At 36.4% G+C, this 17,571-nt stretch overlaps 1 protein-coding gene across 1 annotated transcript in view; it reads left to right on the top strand.

The window, feature by feature from the left end:
- Positions 1 to 17,571, top strand: part of LOC134851107 (multidrug resistance-associated protein 1-like) — a 70,416-nt gene that overhangs the window by 16,139 nt on the left and 36,706 nt on the right. The window contains exons 3-6 of the mRNA XM_063867038.1: positions 2,231 to 2,556; positions 3,080 to 3,203; positions 8,345 to 8,502; positions 9,652 to 9,890. Of these exons, the coding sequence (XP_063723108.1) occupies positions 2,231 to 2,556; positions 3,080 to 3,203; positions 8,345 to 8,502; positions 9,652 to 9,890 (847 nt within the window). The remainder of the gene's footprint in view (positions 1 to 2,230; positions 2,557 to 3,079; positions 3,204 to 8,344; positions 8,503 to 9,651; positions 9,891 to 17,571) is intronic.

Below are 17,571 nucleotides of genomic sequence, written 5' to 3' on the forward strand. Positions count from 1 at the left end.
CAGAAGAAACTACAACAAGCTATGGTGGTCAAATTTATAGCCGCGATCATCCGCAGGGACAAAAACATCAAACCAATATTCAAACTAACTCCAATAGACGGAAATGACCCCCCAGATAAATTAGCTTCGGAGGTCGCCAAAATCATAGAAACAGTAAAAATAACTCCACAAGTAACCACAAAAATCTCTCCCTTCGACGCCCACATGAGCGTAAAGCTCAACATGTTATTATCCAACATAGCCACAACTAGCTCACCAATTAACCTAAGCTGGGAAAATACAAAACGCGCTTGCATGGATCAGAAAAACCTGATGTATCCTCCCCTCCAACCAGACATCAGGCACGACCTTCAATGCCAGTCTGAAGTGAAGTGAAGATAACACGACAACAAATGAATAATTTTCCAGAGCCATCATGTATGTACCAGAAGGACGGGGAATCCTCTACGAAAAATAACACATATGCGAGAACAAAATATTCACTAGCTAAGGAAAAGGAAGCCTTAAATCTGTGATATAAAGGAACACAAAAACCAGTGGATATCAACATCAAAAAAACACATACAACAGGTAGCTCGAAAAACAGTCCGCATCGCAAGAAAAGTTAAATAGCCTAAAACAACTGAACAAAAATACAAATTAATAGATATTAGAATACCAACCTATACACCGCACACAGCTTGGCTACAAACTAAGGGAAAACAACCTGGCTTACTGAGAAACAGTGGCTTCGAATTAGTATGAATCCAATATACGTATTCGTACCAAATCCATGCAGGCCCTCACGGCTTAGTAAATTTGTGGCATACAAATCAGCTTGGAGAACAGCGTCATGCTTACGTTTTTTTAGACATCCAACAACCAAATGCACCCTAGCGCGAAATGTTCTGGGAGGATGAGAAGACAGGACTACCAAAGAAGCTGTCCCGTAAGGAACAACAAGCGAAGAAAGACGCAGAAGCTGAGAAGAAGAGGAAGACAAAGCCACAAACTGGCAAAAAGACGAGCCTAGAACCCAACCACAGACAGGCCACAGGCATGACGCTCAAAGACCCGGACATAAAGGGAAAGGAAGCAGAGGCCTAGTCAACCGACAGATGGTCGTCCACGGCATCAGAAATTACGGCAACCTCCCTAAAACGACAGGACACCAGAACATCGCGGCCGCAGCCTACAACAAACACAGAACCAACAAGAAAATCGGCACGGACCCAACGCCACGCTAACTTCAGCGCTGGGAAACCCGCTCCCAATCAATACCATCGATTCTCTTCGAACTTTTCAATTGCGTCCCCAGAGAAACAAACCACGAGCACCTCAGGTAACACGAGCATCAGGTGCTTTATTCGCAAAATGGGTTTTGAAAAAGGTTCACCAGAATTCGTAGCGTGCATAAGTTCCTTGAAACAAAAAAACCAAAGAAAAAGGACAGCGACGCTATAAGCGTATTTGATTGAATCTCCCCTTCTGAAAGCCCAAAGAAAACCACATTAACCGGCGAAAAAATGAAAGAGGAAGCAAACACCACTTAGGAGCATAAAAAGATCAATAAGGAAGAAGAGGCGCAACAGCGCCACCGACAAAAACGAAGGACACAACTATTACTACAGCGCTCGCGGAGGCAGGGAAACACACGCAAGCAAACGACAAGGAACAGAATTGAGGAGAGGCAATAAAGTCAGCCCCACAGGGACTACAAAACTCAAATCCCAGTTGGACGATAAAACTCATAATTGGTTCCACTAGGACGGTAAAACCCTACTTCTTTCACGATGGGGAATGTCATCAATGTCATCCGGCCGGATTGCTAAGAATTATTATCTATCTATTATGTATCTATCTTTATATACAGTTAGTCAAAGACCAGATGGATGGCCTTGACTGATATGAAAAATCAGATGGCTGAGCGATACCGTTCAGTTGGTTTTAAATTCAGATTTAAGTTCAATTACTTTTCTCAATCAGAGTTACTTAGATATCAATAGCCAATCTGTTCGGATTCTAGAAAAGCTCATATATTACGGTATGACAGTAGGTCGAAACTCTGTGGAAATCCACAAAACGAAGTCCAGGTGCAATGTCTATGAAACTTGGACACAAACACACGAGCTTGAAAGAATGCTACTCGCAATCTGATGTTCAGTTTGAAAATTAGTTGAACCACGTTTAGTTTCTTATGACTCATAATTAAAAAGAGTATTTTCTGGAGAGATGCATGAATTGTATGCAGGCGATCAAACTGAGCTGCTAGATGTTGCCAATTTGAGCGGAGGCCAGCTGAAGCGAATCTCATTGGCCAGGACCAGCTACCACCAGGCGTCAGTCTACTTATTCGACGATCCCCTCGCTCACATGGATGCCCTCAGCTCCAAACACGTGTTCGAGAACCTCCTCTCAAACCAGAAGGGACTGCTGAGAGACAGGACTAGAGTGGTGGTCACCAATGACTTGAGGTTTCTGGACAAGTGCGACTCTGTCATATTTGTTGAAAAAGGGAACATTTTGAGCCACGGAAGCTACGAGCAGGTGACGAGGGAGGTTGGCGAGAGATTTCAGGTAGAGTTCAATTTATACTTCTGAAACTAACAAACTTCTTTCCAAAAAATAGCGACTTTGAATAACGAGTTCCATCAATAACTAACTGAGGTACATTCAGTAGCGGATAAGATGAGACTCTTTCCTGCTTCTATTTTACGGCACCAATTCCAAAACATTCCCAACATTTCTCTAAAACATTGCTTTTTTTAATAAAATTTGACTGCTTCACAGAATATTGTGACCAATAAAAAATTTGGGAGACCATAAAAATTTGGGAGAGCTCGGAACTTCAATATGTGCGACCTTTGTAAATTTCATAAAAATGGACAAAACTTTGAAGATTTTCGATTAAATTCTAGATCAGCACTGTTGGTTACAATTTCAATTCTTGGGAGCTCCTCCCCGAAAAACATATTTTGCAAATAAAACACGAAATGACAGGTTTACGTTGTACTATCCCCTAAGATCGTCTCATGCAATAAAACATTGGAGAATTTGGAAAAGGACGTTGATAAAAGTTAATTAACTTGTATTGGTTCAGGCGCTGGCGCGCAATCTGGAAGACCAAATAGATGGGGGAGGGGAGTTCCAGGGGGCCCATGCTATCTGGAGGGAACAGCTGGACGAGTACTTCAAACAGCCACTCCACATCGAACATCAGACAGGTAGGTTGTCTTTTTGGCTCCTACTCGGATTGAAGTCGCAGCTAGAGCTACTCCCTACTGTCCCAGCACCATAACGGCAGTACTTCGAAAAGCAGAACTGTAGCATTCAAAAACAGCAAACTCTGAAACATCGAGTTCATATTTCATGTTTCAGCTTTTAAACGTTTGAGTCTTATAAATTACTGTTATTTTACAAGAATTTGGCTGAAGCAGTGCTGATTTGCACTGCGGGAACATTCTGGCACAAACTAAACGATGATCGAAACCCTGATGCACTTTTTAAAAACCTCTCCTCGTTGTTCCTAGAATATATGCATACCTTTGAAGCACTTGTAAAGAACTCCAGTGCAAGGTCTTATCTAGACAACTATTGAACTAAGGCCAAAAGCATGTGTAGTTTTAAGACATTTAACTAGGCTAATCTAAGGTTAAAATAGAATTAAAACAAAGTTAAAATAAAAGGTGAATTAATCGTTTCACTCTTCAAAACAAAAACACTAAAGTGAGTAATGATGTTTAAAAGCTTCGCTTTTTTGACAGGTACCAATCACAATGTTATGACTATTGATAGCAACTACAGATTTTTATGTTGTGTTGCAGCAAGGCTATACAGTTAGCAAGACACCACTATACTTTACCGTAGTGCTCCAATGTCTAAACACATCCAAAACCGATGCTTCAAGTATAATAAAAAAAAATGAAGGAAAATTTTGTCCTAATTATTCCCATCAAGATCCGTTTTTGATGATTTTCCAGATAGAGATGCTCACTTCATGTTTCGACCGTCTCGGCTGAATTTCGTTATAATTCGACCAACTCAGCCAAAACTCGATATGCTTGAACCGTCTCGACCGTTCTTGTGGTAAGTTTCGACCATGCTAGAGGTCTGGTTCGACCGCGCTCATCCAAGTTTTGATATTTTTCGACTGTGCTCCCGGTGTCCTTCAACTGTGCTTGACCGACATTCTTCTGGTCGCGGTGTTTTTTGGCTGGTCAAGACCAAACTTCTATATGTGTCTAGGGTGCCCTACAATTTATTACCGTACAATTTAACACCGCACAATTTAACACCTTTTCATTTCACTACTAAACAATTTAAACCGACAACAATTTAACTCCTATTTTCCGATTCAACGCCGCACACTTTTATACTCTATCAGTATGAATTCCTGATCTTAACTCTTATCACATCAATGTTAATCCTGCAATTAACGTACGCGTCATAATGGAAAACTTGGTTGTTCTTATTTATACATGCTAAAATGAGGCTTCCAAAGTTACTTAAGAATCTTATCGACAAGTTTGTAATTTATTTTCAATCAGACTTTTCGCTAAACTGTTATGATTACTAAATGAACCTGTTTGTGCTAATTTATAATAATTTGACGTAAATCCTGACAGTAAGTTTATACTGTACTCAAAAGATAAACAAACGCAAACAAAATCAAAATAGGATTGAAACTTCTTTTCAATTCAAAATTTCATCTAAAGAACAAGCCAATTCTTATAGCGTCCGACCACGAAATTTAATTCAAGCGGAAAATTAAAATTACGAAAACTGGATTTGCTCAAAATATCAATTACATAAATGTCGTGCATTTGCCATAAAGACAATAACGAATTGGTCGACGCGCATGAAGAACATAACCATGACGTCTCAGCGAAAAATTCAGATGCTCGAAAAGTCATCAAGCATTTAAAAGATCTCAGTGCGGTTTCGCCATTTATAAATTATTCGGAACTCGGTTTGCTCTCCCAATTTAAGACAAACTGATTCGAACGTATGTGCGCACACATAGGCAGCCACCCAAATGCCACCCAACTCCGAAAAAATGCAGCCCACCTCCGCTGCGCAAAATTTCGAGATTCCTGAAAATTTTATCCGGTGTAACAGTGAATCAAATGATCACGAGCAAATCATTTTGTGCGGCGACCCTGAGATGCTGGGAAATCTGAGAAAATGATCTTTCTGATTAGGCGATGGAATTTTTAAAATACTCCAAAAATCGTCTAGCAGCTATATTCAATTCATGTTAGTGTATCTGGCATAGCACCAGCCTGCATAGACGCCTTGATTCCAATCAAAACCAAAAAAAAACACAATCCTTTTCTGCAGACGTTAATTGATTTAGCACCCGACTGCCCGCCTGAAAAAATTTTGTTAGACTTTGAGCAAGCTGCTTTATCGCGTTGTTTTTTCCACCTCTCCCGAAGACACATGAGAAAAATCAATGAATTGGGGCTGAAAATGACCTATGAATAGAATCACAATTTAGCTCTGTGCTTAAAAATTTATCGCTGAGTATAAAAATGCTGCCTTCCCTCGCACTTTGAAAAAAAAAGAAAAAAATTGGAGATTCATATAATAAGATATTTCAGAAAATTCAGAGTATATGCGATATAAACTGTTTATAGCCAGAAAAATCACAGAAAAACGGCATGTTGTGTCTGAACTTCGACTCTAATTATATTAAAAGCATGGTGCCAAACTGGGAAACTTCATTCCCACCCTCCCAGAACCAGCTAGATGCGGTTGTGTGTTGGATTGCTGGTACAACAAATGTTGTCGAAGGATGGCATTTCGTGATCCAATCCTATTTCAGCGGAGCCGACCCAAAAAAGTTGCAAATAGTGGGAAGCCTTCAAAAAGACACCTCCGAACAAAAAGTAGAAATTTTTTATGCATCGAGCAGCCATAAGATGACAAAAAGGAAAAAATACCGACTATTAAATGAAAGAGTACAAAACATAATGTCCATTTACAAGAAGAAATTGTTTTGTACTTTTTCAGAGTGGTATATTGTTTGTTTAAGGCCAGTTTAATTTTATCGTTTTTCTGTTTGTTCTTTCTTATTATTAAATCAATTCATAAATAAACTTTTTTCAGCTTTTTTTGAAAAATCGTTTCATTGGAGACTCCCGGAAACGTAACTAAACGCAAGTACTTGAATCGTGTACTAGCAATTCAATCCCAGGACAATCGCCCTTTTTTTCTGGCTGCTAGGTTGGGTCTAAGGGCTAGCAAAACTTTTAGCTTTCCGGTTATGTGCCAAAAACTCAAAAAACCTGCAACGCGATCAAGTTATAGGCTTAAGTTCGAGAATGATTCTAAACAAATTATTAATTTATAGGCTGTTGACGCTCGTTGAAACATTTTTGAAGTTTCTATACCGGCTGAAAATATCTGACAAATTAGGCCATATTAGTCAAAGGCCTTCTAATTATTTGCGGGCATTTGAAGTTCACTGAACTATTGTTTGTTTTTGTTTCATTCGGAATTAGTCATTTTGGTTCATTTTGAAAAGGTTCATTGAAAATATTGGCAACGCCATTTCATTTCGTTTTGGAACCATTCATTTAAATTATTGGCAAGGTCATTTCTGTTCAACAAATTTTACGCGAATTAAGTAGCGAAAAATTGTCTGTAAAACTTCTGTCGTTCAGTTCTTTGATAATTACCGAAGTCCCCTTTGAAGTAGACTTTTTCTCTTCATTTTGGATTAAAGTGGTGATAAGTTATAGAACTGGTTGTAAAATGTAGCGATGTTAAAATGCTGAGGCAACAAAAATGGGGATTGAAAATAAATGGCGTTAAATGTTTTGCGTTAAAAAGGAGGGAACTGTGTCTAACGTGGTCGTGGTTTGTTTCGAATGGTACTCGACCCAAACTCTTGTCTCGATTATTCGAACAAGCTCAGACATGTGCGCAATTTTCTAAGTAGAAACATAAAGTGACAACTTACTTAGTTTCTTAAACCTAATTTTTTAGCGCCTGTTCACCCTTATTTTGCCCCCTCCATCCAAAGCATATATACGAGGAGAGAGAGAGAGAGAGGCGGGGGGGGGGGGGGTTAAGACCGTGCATGTTCGCAATAGATGCAAATAGTGCATTAAAACTACGGTCGATACTTTACTGTATAAAAGGGCAGTTAGAGTTCCCCATTATAAAACTTATGGGTATCGCAAATGTACATGGTCAACACGTACTTAGTAGTTGCTGACTTGCTCATAGAGCACTGCTAAAGCATCGGAGTCCTACTCGTTTGTCCATGAACACTTTGGACAAGTGTTTTATAGCAAGGTTGGATCTGAAAGATTTTTGTTTGTTTTAATCAAAAACAGTTCCTTAATAGTCAATGAAACCGTAACACTTTATCAAATGACTTATTCTTAAGCTATGTAATTTCACTCATTTACACCGAATAGACTCAAAACAGAACCAAAAAGCCCGGGTTGACCTCAATACAAAAAAAAACAATGATCATACATTTCCGTAGATGAGTCTCACGGGGAAAAAAAGCTTTTCATACGATTTCTTTTCATGAAAACTGTTTGATAAGCTATTTTTCCACTGACTTTTTTAGAAATCTGTTCAAAAGGATTTTTAATTAAAATCAACTGAGCTAACATCGAGTTTTAACTGAAGGAGAACGCATATCAAACCTTCAAGTTTTTGCACAACAAATGTTCATCGTACAATTTCAAATCAAAAATGAACTATAAGCATTTTTTTATTAACAAAAATCCAAAACTAAAGAAAATTTTTTTAGTTTTCATTTTAGTCGGTAAACCAAATTTTTGACCAAAATTACGTTTTTCAAAAAAAAATTTGCATCCAAATTGTTTAAATTTTTGAATACATCGTAGTCCACGCTCACAGTTTTTTTTACACAAGAATCAAGAATCACATTTAAGTTTCTCTGTGATGGCAGAATTCATACTTTTCAGCTTAAGATAATTGCATACAACCTAAATCTGTCCAGAACACAGGCCATGATTTTCAAGCTATGATTTTTTCGAAACAAAAACTTCGTAGACATACAAAAAATAACATTTTTGTTATCAGTTTGTATGAAAATGAATTTTTCACTGACTTCGCATCTAGCAATACCTGAATTTATGTGCGAATCGAAGCACAAATACAAAACGAAACAAAATAAGTCAACGGAAAAAATGCTGGTCAAACAATTCCATTGTTTAAAAGAAGTCTACCATAAAGTTCCATAGTACGGAAAAATGCTTTACCGCCATTTTCACACATTTTTTTAAATTCTATGGAATTTAATGATAAATCTTTTTCTACATGGCATTAAATTGTCTTTTTTGCAGCCGTGAGAACAAATGTTGATCTGTTTTTGCAGAGAATGATGGGCTGGAGTTCCGCTACAAGAACAGGGAGTTGTTGATGAGGAAGTTGGAGGAGCAGAGAAACCAGATTACCCTTTTAACACAACAGAACAGACTGGACAGGAGGTCCTCCCAGAAGCTGCGGGAACCCATCATGCGACGCATGAGCGAAGTAAGTCTCATCACCCGGGTTGACCAAAACTTCTTATCATACAATTTCCATATATGAGAAACTTCTTGTCATACAATTTCATACAATTCCATACGTACAGAAAATTGTATGAAAACTCTATGATGAGCATTTTTCCATATATGAAAATTGTATGATAGGTGTTTTCCCATAAACGAAAAATTTTGATTTTTTTTTTCTAAATTTAGTTTCTGAAAAATTTTCGGTTGTAGTTCCAACCAAACACAAGTGACAAAGACCTTGGTTACTCAAAACACCAAAAGGTTGAACGGTCTTGCATTTACAATGCATAGAAAACGGCCTGAATTTGGCTGTCTTTCACAATTGATATAACAAAATTAACAAACTTTTATTTTTTGGCAAAATTTTTTAATGATGATTATAATAAATTTTTGAATTTTCAAATTATCAGACGTTGATCAAGGCGTACATTAACACCCCATACAAAAGAAAGAGGAATTTTCAGCGTTTTTGAAAAAAAAAATTAAGTGAAAAGAAAATAAAAGCCAATTTTATCGTATCTAGGACTACGTTATGCACACAAAATATTAAATTTTGCATGCAAAATTTTGTTTTCGAAAAATGTTTGTTTGCGTACGAAAATCGATTTGCGATTGAAAAAAAAAACCAAAAAAACTTTTGGGCTAAATTTTCAAAATTACTTGAAAAATTTTTTGTGTCGCCATCAAAAAAATGCCAGTCATACAATTTCCATATATGGGAATTGTATGATAAGCATTTTTTTCAAAAAAGGAAAACCTCAGTTTTTTATCACCAGATTGTTTTATTAGAATCATACAGCCACAGAAATGAGTTTATACCAGTTTTAGTTTCAACCATTTTTAGAAATTGTATGAAAATTGTATGACAAGCATTTTCCCTCACACTTGTTGTATGGAATTGTATGATAAGCATTTTCGGTGTATGGAGGTCAACCCGGGAGGCAACTCACAATCCACTCACTTCTCCTGCACTCATCCTCCTATTTTTATTCTGTAGAGAGCGATTTAGACAACTATATAATGGATAATGTGCTCCGACAAATGTAATTGAATCTAAGTGCCGAGAAAACCCAAACCTTTTTATGTGGGTATTCAGAATTATGGCTGACACAAGTGACTGCAATTTCAGAGATGCTGTCCGGACTCGCCTGTTGCTACGAACAAGCGGAGATCCAGTCGCAAGATCAGTACCAGTTCTCTAAATGCAATGTTAAATTCCAGCAACAACAATCTCAACAATATAAACAACAAAAACAACAACAACAACAACAACAACAACAACAACAACAACAACAGCTGCAACAAGTGCAACAATAATCTCAAGACTCCAGTCACCCCTTCACCCTCCATAAGACCCCATCAGAACAGGTAACTTGGATATCTTCAAATCCCGTAAGACAATATCATATATGACGCTTTCACAGATTTTTACTGTCTTTGTTCCGAGCATGAGCGAAAAAATTTTGTTTCCGTGTTTTTTATTTGAATTTTCTTTAACTTTTGCTTGCATGAAGCAACAAAATTCAACAAATAAACTTCAAAGTCGGCCGAATGATATACCCCAATAAAACTGTTAACCATCCGGATTATTATATAATTAATTACACAACTATCTGTAAATTAGCCATACTGAGTTATTTATGTGCATAATGATTTATAATCGGCCTTGGTGACCATCACAATTCGGTGACCTTAACGGCACTAAAAACACGTAGAAACTTCACTATAAGAGCTTAAACCTTGTCGCTTTTTTTGTCTATGAAGCAGTAACAAAAGATCTTAGATCACTTTCTTTCATTTCTTGAGATAAGAATTTACCAAATGGTAGCAGATTACTAGCCATTAATCACGGCCTAAAAATATGTTAAAACTGCCGAGTCATCAGGCAAGGATGAGAAGATTCTTCTAAACTTTCCGCCATTTTGGCACCGTCACACAACAGAGCCGCAAACGGCCATATTCGCCAAGGACAACATTGAAGTTCAAATATTACTGAGGAACCGACACACGACCACGATTACACCATCGACACCGATGTTAAAGGAGGTGAACGACGAAGAAACCAAAAATCAAGAACGAGACAGTGTATATTAATCAAGAGAAACGTATCAGACACGAAAAAGAGAGATAAAAGATAGACGCAATATGAGTCCTATGTGGTACAGTCCCGTGGGACGACGTAGATACGAAAAAAGAATTACACGTCTCAGAAAAGAGCAAACGTCCTTGTCACGAAAACGTCCTTGTCACGAAAAAAAAGTCGTGATTGAGCTTTACAAATTCATATGTCGTGTTCAAAAAACAATGAATGCCACTCAAAGCTCGAAGACCACAAAAAAACGCTTCAAAATACAAGTTAGTTGCTGAAATTACAAAAAACCGATATTTTGACCAAAACATTGAAAAAAAGATAGTTTGCTATGCAACAGCAGCACAACTAGTGGCGCCATTAGAACAATTTTTCTGAGAAGAGTCGCTATATATTTCATACGCATCAAGGTTTTTGACCTCACACGTAAAAGAAAACTCCACTGCTGAGTCGGAACTACTAGGGGCAGTGTGGTCGGTAGAACATTTCAAAAACTACGTCTAAGGAAAATTAAAGCATTCACGATAGTTAAAAATCAGCATACGCTTTCAGGTGCATTGAATGCATCCGATAAATCATAGTTGGTCTACCAAAGGTACAATCAAGGCTCACCAGATGCTTTGGTAGATTATTGCCATTCAACGTTGATATCAAACATTTGGCTGGATCAAAATGGGATTAGCTGACATTGAAATTAGTCAGCCCGGCGCTAACAGACTCCATTTAGGACGAGGAGTTTGTGGTTAATAAAATGACCGCTTTCTCTTCGAACATAGAAAACTCGGACACCATAGTGTTTAACAAACTGGCCAATAGGAAACGAGCACCAAAGAAACTGATTGAGATGCAAAACATAGCAGTATTTTTTTGGATTTTGTGTGGAAAGGTCTAGTTTTTTCGCAAATATTTCGGCACATGTTATTTAATTGGTGATTTTTACGTGTAGATTGTTTCATGAAGGTATTGTATTTTTACATGATGGTAAATCAATAGTAATATGTGGAAAAACTTGGAAGTTTTATCAAAAAAATTGAAAAGTTTTTCAAAAACTTCAAAACACGATGAGATTTGATACAATTTGACTCAATTACTATTTTATTAGATGATCTTACTTTTCAAAACAGCACTCAATTTAGCTGAAACTAAGTTTTTGGAAAAAGTTGCTAATTTTCAATTTTTGGGAAAAAAGTGCAGAAATCTCAGGTTTTGGCTAGTTTTTTGTTGCTTCTGATCTAATTGTAAAATATCATTGTGATATTACGTGCAGAGTTTATAATTATACTTAAGTTATACTCTACAAGGTAAGCTCATTTTAGCTGAATCAAATTTCAAACTTCCTATTTTTCGGGAAAAAGTGTAATTAATTAAAATTTCGAGAAAAAAAAAGAAAAAATTAATCAAATTTATCCAAAACTATCCATTTTTAACCTTTAAGTTGTGTAATTAACTGGGTTTTTGTCCAGTTTAGGAATAAATCACTTAGTAATTTCAATTCAAATGCACAATAACAACAATTTTTATTGAAATTTCTAGATCAAACTCCATGATTCAACTCCTCCTCAGTTTTTTCTCAATGGTTAACCCAAACTTGTACAAAAATTACAACTTCTGAGACGTTTCTCACGTTATTATTAATAATTAGTTTCGGATCACTGGTAAAAATTGATCAATTTACTGCTAAAATTGACTCAAAATGAGGTAAATTTTTTCTTAAACGTATATAAGACTGGATGAAATTGAACAAAATTTAATTCAAAATTGTTGACTATCTTTCTGTTGCTTCTACAAGCTAATTTTCAAAGTTTTTCCGTAGAATGTTATTTTGTTTTTCGTGGTTCCTGCTGATAACTCAGTTTGCAAGAAAATTGAGGGAAAATTCGGGAACTTAGGAGGAAAATAGCATCAAATAAACGAGCAATTTGCTGGCAGAGATAAAATTAGAACTGATAATGTCTAATTATTACTATGTAATTCTTACATGTTCTCCTTTAGATTCCCTTGTTCAGTTACTACATTAAACAATTTAAGCAAAAGTACACGTTTGCGATCTTAAACTATCACTTTTCTTGCAAAATAGTTATTGATTCGCTTTTTATTCTTGGTATCTGTCGGAAGTTTTCTCAAAATTTTCTAAGTGAGAAAGAATTGGAGCTAGTTAAAGCATTCAAAATACATTTAAAATTAGGGAAAAAAAGCAGTATTTTCAAAGGTTAGCAAAATAATTTTTTTTATCTTTTCTAAATCTACTATTAATTTTTTTTCTGAAATTGTCAAAAAAAACAGTAGAAAAACTAAAATTCTAAGTTATAACAAAAACCCTTCATTCAGGATCAAAGCCAATTTTATAAAGATTCCAAATATCAATCATTTGTGAAAATTTGTTGAAGTTTTGCTTTTTAGTTCAATTTGGATCAATCAAAGCAAGCGAGTAGAGCAAAAGTAAGAAAAAACCTGGACAGCTGAAAATTTCAGTGGTGGTTGACAGACATAACGCTGAAGTCCTTTCAATTTCTATCCGCTCGAGAAATTATAAATCCAAAAAACGTTTTCTGTATCGAGAACAAAAGTTTTCTATTTTCAGCTTAATTTGCTGAAATTAGATCGAGTAGAGCCAGCTGAGTGCCGAGCAAAAATTCAAAAGTGTAGGTAGCAAAAAACGTCAGATGGAGTTCAAGAAAAGTTAGTATAAAAGCACTTTCATTCGTTATTCGGTCAACAATTAAAAAATTTTACATCAAAATATGGGTCGAGAAAAACTTGTTTAAAAAATTTTGCTTTTCGGTCCAATTTGGATTGAGTGAAGCTACCGAGAAGGGCTAGAATCTCAAAATCAATTTGACCGATTAAGTTTTTTTTGAAGTTTTGAACATTCAAATTTTGCAAAAGCGAAGTCGTGTATTGGAAAAACCTTACCCAGAGGCGTAGCTGCTCTTCGAGTTTGCACGCAAAAATTTGACCGATAACGCTACTGGGAAAAACTGAATGAGAAAAACGTTGAGTTTACATAATTTCTCAAGTAACACACGCCAATTATGAGTCTACGTAATTGCCAAAAAACGCAAGCCAAATATGATGCATTAGCAGTAAATACCAGTCAACTAAAAAATACGAAACTTATCAACTAGCATACCTCAACTTATTGAGGGGACGCATTTCAACTAGATGACAAAATGCAATAAAAACATCCGACCCTGGCCAGGTTCGAACCCTCTTGATTTGTTGCAGGTCTCCTTGTCTACCTCTACTTTACAGAACCATGATACCTTGAAGCTAAAGCTCTATTTGTAATATATTAGACTGGGTTAATATCTTTAACATTGGCTGCACTTAATAGCTGGTTATTGATCTGCAAAAAAAGGTTATGCATATACTGCAATAAAAAACACTTTCATTATGAACACTAATATCTGCAATTTAGATTAAAAAACAAAAGAGAGTTCATACTATCACACAATTTTTGCTGGTAGACATGGGTGTGGTTGATAAAAAATAAAATCTCAAGGTGGGACCAGCTATGTACAAAAAAGGTTGTCATCTCTCTCACCACGGAAGGGGGACGGAAGGGGGACTAAACTTAGAGCGGGGAAGTGGGGCCGCGGGCTAAATAAAAACCCTTTTCATGGTGAATATGATCTGGACAGAGAGCTTAATAACGAGCAAAACAAACAAAATGAAGACATTTTGCATTTTGACAGGTAGTTGAACAAATTCGGTGGTAAACGAAAAATTGTTTCAAAGGTTGCTTGCCATCATGAGTTAGGACCGAAGTGTATAACTCATAGAGTAATTTCGGATAGGGTACACCGTCTGCTCGTCACGCTATCTTATTTTCGGCCGGATAGATTCGTGCAACTTCTTAGTCTAATACCAATCCTAATCTTACTCTTATACTATCTAGTCTCAGGTTGTTTAACTAGTCTCTGCTAGGCTCAATAGATCTAGGGTATACTGGTTTATTGCGGTTGCTGAAGTCTTCTTGGAGAGTCAACTAATTTCTAAGTTAAATTCAAATCTCTCTGGTGCTGAAATTACAAGTAATTTCAGCACTTACAAATAAGTGGATTGTTAGTCAGATGGATCATGATTGGTTAATATTAATAACTTTACATTGGTAAAATATCTAATTTATCCAATCATAAAATGTAGTTTAGATCAGGTTCCACCCATCCGGGTTTTGCAGAGTTTTTTAGAATAGTCTTTCTGTAATTCAAAGGATGGATGATGGACGTTGGTGTTTGGCGAACATCATATTTCTTCTGGGTTCTCTTGTTAGAGAAGTTCCAGGTTCGATCGTTGTGTCTTCTCATGACAACGACTGGGTTTTCGCAACAAACTCAAATCTGATTTCAGAATGGTTGGCTATGTCAGGTTTTTCTGTTTCATTGATGAGAACTTCTTTGTGTTTTGATCTTGTCTGGGAATGGCGTGGAGATTGTGCGTGGAGGGGATGCCTGGTTACTCGGATCTGTACGTATACTTGAACATCGAGGTGGTCATTGGTCTAGTTCAATGAAGTCCTTTTCTGCGAAGTCGAGTCGTACTCTAAATCCTTTGAGTTGTGATTGTGGGCGGCATATTGATTGTGGTTGGCCATTCTTTTTCGAGTGTAGTGGGTTCATTTTGTCTTTGGATGTTCGTCTTTGGTGTTGTATGCTGATCTATATATTGCATAATATAATTTACATTTTATAAAACTTTTATTAGTTTAATGTTTTTTAATTATGATTTTGGTTAGTTGTTTTCACAAAATCTTTTTGTTTTAGTTCAGTTATTTTGAAGAGTTACTCACCCTTGAGTAGCTCTTATTAAAAATAGGAGTGTGTGTCACAAAGCGTGGATGTAGCGCGGTGGGTTAGGCCGGCTATAGAGCATGCTCAGGACGTCCTCTTCTGGTGGGTTAGGCCAGGAGTGGGAGTATGATTGCATGCGGTTTTTGTGAGAGGTCCTGTTATGTGACAACGTTTTATGTTGGGTTTGTTGTGGTTTTTCTTATGTTTTGTTGGTTGTGTCCTTTTTTCAAAAATCAAATTGTTTGTGGTATGGGTTTGTCTTTCGACTTTTTTGTGTTTTATTATTTCTTTCTTAGACTTTATAATAGTCTTCAAAAGAATAAATTATCCAGTTTTAAACTGGGTTAATCCGGTTTGGGTACCGTTGGTTTCCTTTTCTTAGTCATGCTGTTATGCTATGTGTTGTGGTGTTTAGTAAGCTGCATTGGTTAGTTTTGTTTAGTATATAATTCCTTTCCAACCGGGTTAAAGGAAAGTTTGAAACTTGTTATCGTGTGTTAGAGTTGTTGAGTGTGAAAGCTTGAAACTGAAATTCATTATTTAAACAATTCTTCGTGGGCGAGCTGTGCGAATTTGGATAGAATTCTTGTGCGAGTGAATGAAAATATCAAAAGGTTAGTACTGCATTTGCTTCTTATTAATTTACTACATAGAATTTCAATTTTACTGCTAGTTGTTGGGGAAAATTAAGTTACAAATTTTCATCATTATTAGATTTACTGCATTTGGAAAAAATTTATAAATTAAATTTTTGCATTGGTATTATTTTTATTTAATTATTTGGTGCAAAAAATTAATAGAGTTTTAAACAGTTTGAAGAAGTTTTTAATTTTCATTTTCTTTTGTGAATTTTTCAGATGATCGTTGGATGAAGGCTAAAATTCTAAAGAAGACATGAATAAAGAATGGTTAGTTTCTAATTTTAATAACTAGTTAATAATATGTATAGTTCATACTTACCTGTTAGTCGTCGGGGAAGAAACCGTGGGGGAAGATGTCGTGGATGAGATCTGAAGTTGTCAGTAATTTAGCTAAGATGCGGATGATATTTTTAGTTTGAAGCAGTGGCCAAAGCAATTGATGTGCTTTAATGATGGTTAGTTCTTCAGTGCCAACTGCAAACTCATAAGGTGTGTTTTGGATTAGATTATATAATTTGTGATTGAATTTAGTGTTGTGGATGAATTCTAAAATGGGGATTTCTATAGGTTGAACAAATTCGTGTGGGAGAAGAAAGGGTCGGGATTCTTCTGCGTTGAAGGTCTTGGTGATGGGACAAAAAATATACATTTGGGTTATGGGATCATAATTTCGAAGAATACCATGAAGGTTAGTATCTTTAATGCAATATGTGAAGTTAAGAAAGAATGGTGAGGTGTATTTGGAATTGATGAATTGAAAACGGTGGTGTGGTTGTCTGGAGGGGGTGTGTAGGTCGAAGTGATTTTGGATAAAACGATAATATGTATATGTGTGAGTTTGTTTAGTGCGCAACATAATATCGTGTGAGCAGTGCAAATCTCTTTCATGTGGTGCAAGGAAATGAAAGGTTAGTGAAAATATTTGGAAGCGTTCTTTAAAACTTTCGTAAGCTTGTGTGTCTGTTAGTGCTTCTGAAATGATGTGGTCAAATTTGCGGTCAAAGATATTGAGTGTAAATACATATGGTGTTTTAATGAAAAATTTTTCTGTGATTTGTGGGTTAGCGAAGCGATCGTCGTCTAAGAATTGATCTTGGTTAGTTCTGATGATGTTATGATCGTAATATTCTAGCGTATATTCGTTAGCTCGGGGTGCAGTGTATGTTTTTAGTGATTTTTTATATCCGATGTAAGTAAATTGTCTAGGTGTTAGTGGTGTAGTGAGTCGATATAGCATGTCCTTATTTCGTTCTATATCGATGTGAGTGTTAGATAAAGGTAAGCAAAGGGGATTAGTAAAATGATAATATGAGGTCCAAGGAAGGGTAGGCATTAAAACGTGTTCGTCTACAAAGTTACGTGTCTCGTTAGTGTCGTGAGGGGTGTTTAAGGTGTATTGTGGAAATGAGGGTAAGGTGATAGCTAAAAATTCTTTTGTATTAGTGTGATTTGGGTGATTTATATATTCACGGGCTGTTCCTGGTTTTGCTGGGAAAGGATGGTTGGGGAACTTTCTTTTAAAAGTGCGG

Source organism: Symsagittifera roscoffensis, chromosome 7 (genome assembly GCF_963678635.1).
Source record: "Symsagittifera roscoffensis chromosome 7, txSymRosc1.1, whole genome shotgun sequence".
Taxonomy (NCBI): Eukaryota; Metazoa; Xenacoelomorpha; order Acoela; family Convolutidae; genus Symsagittifera; species Symsagittifera roscoffensis.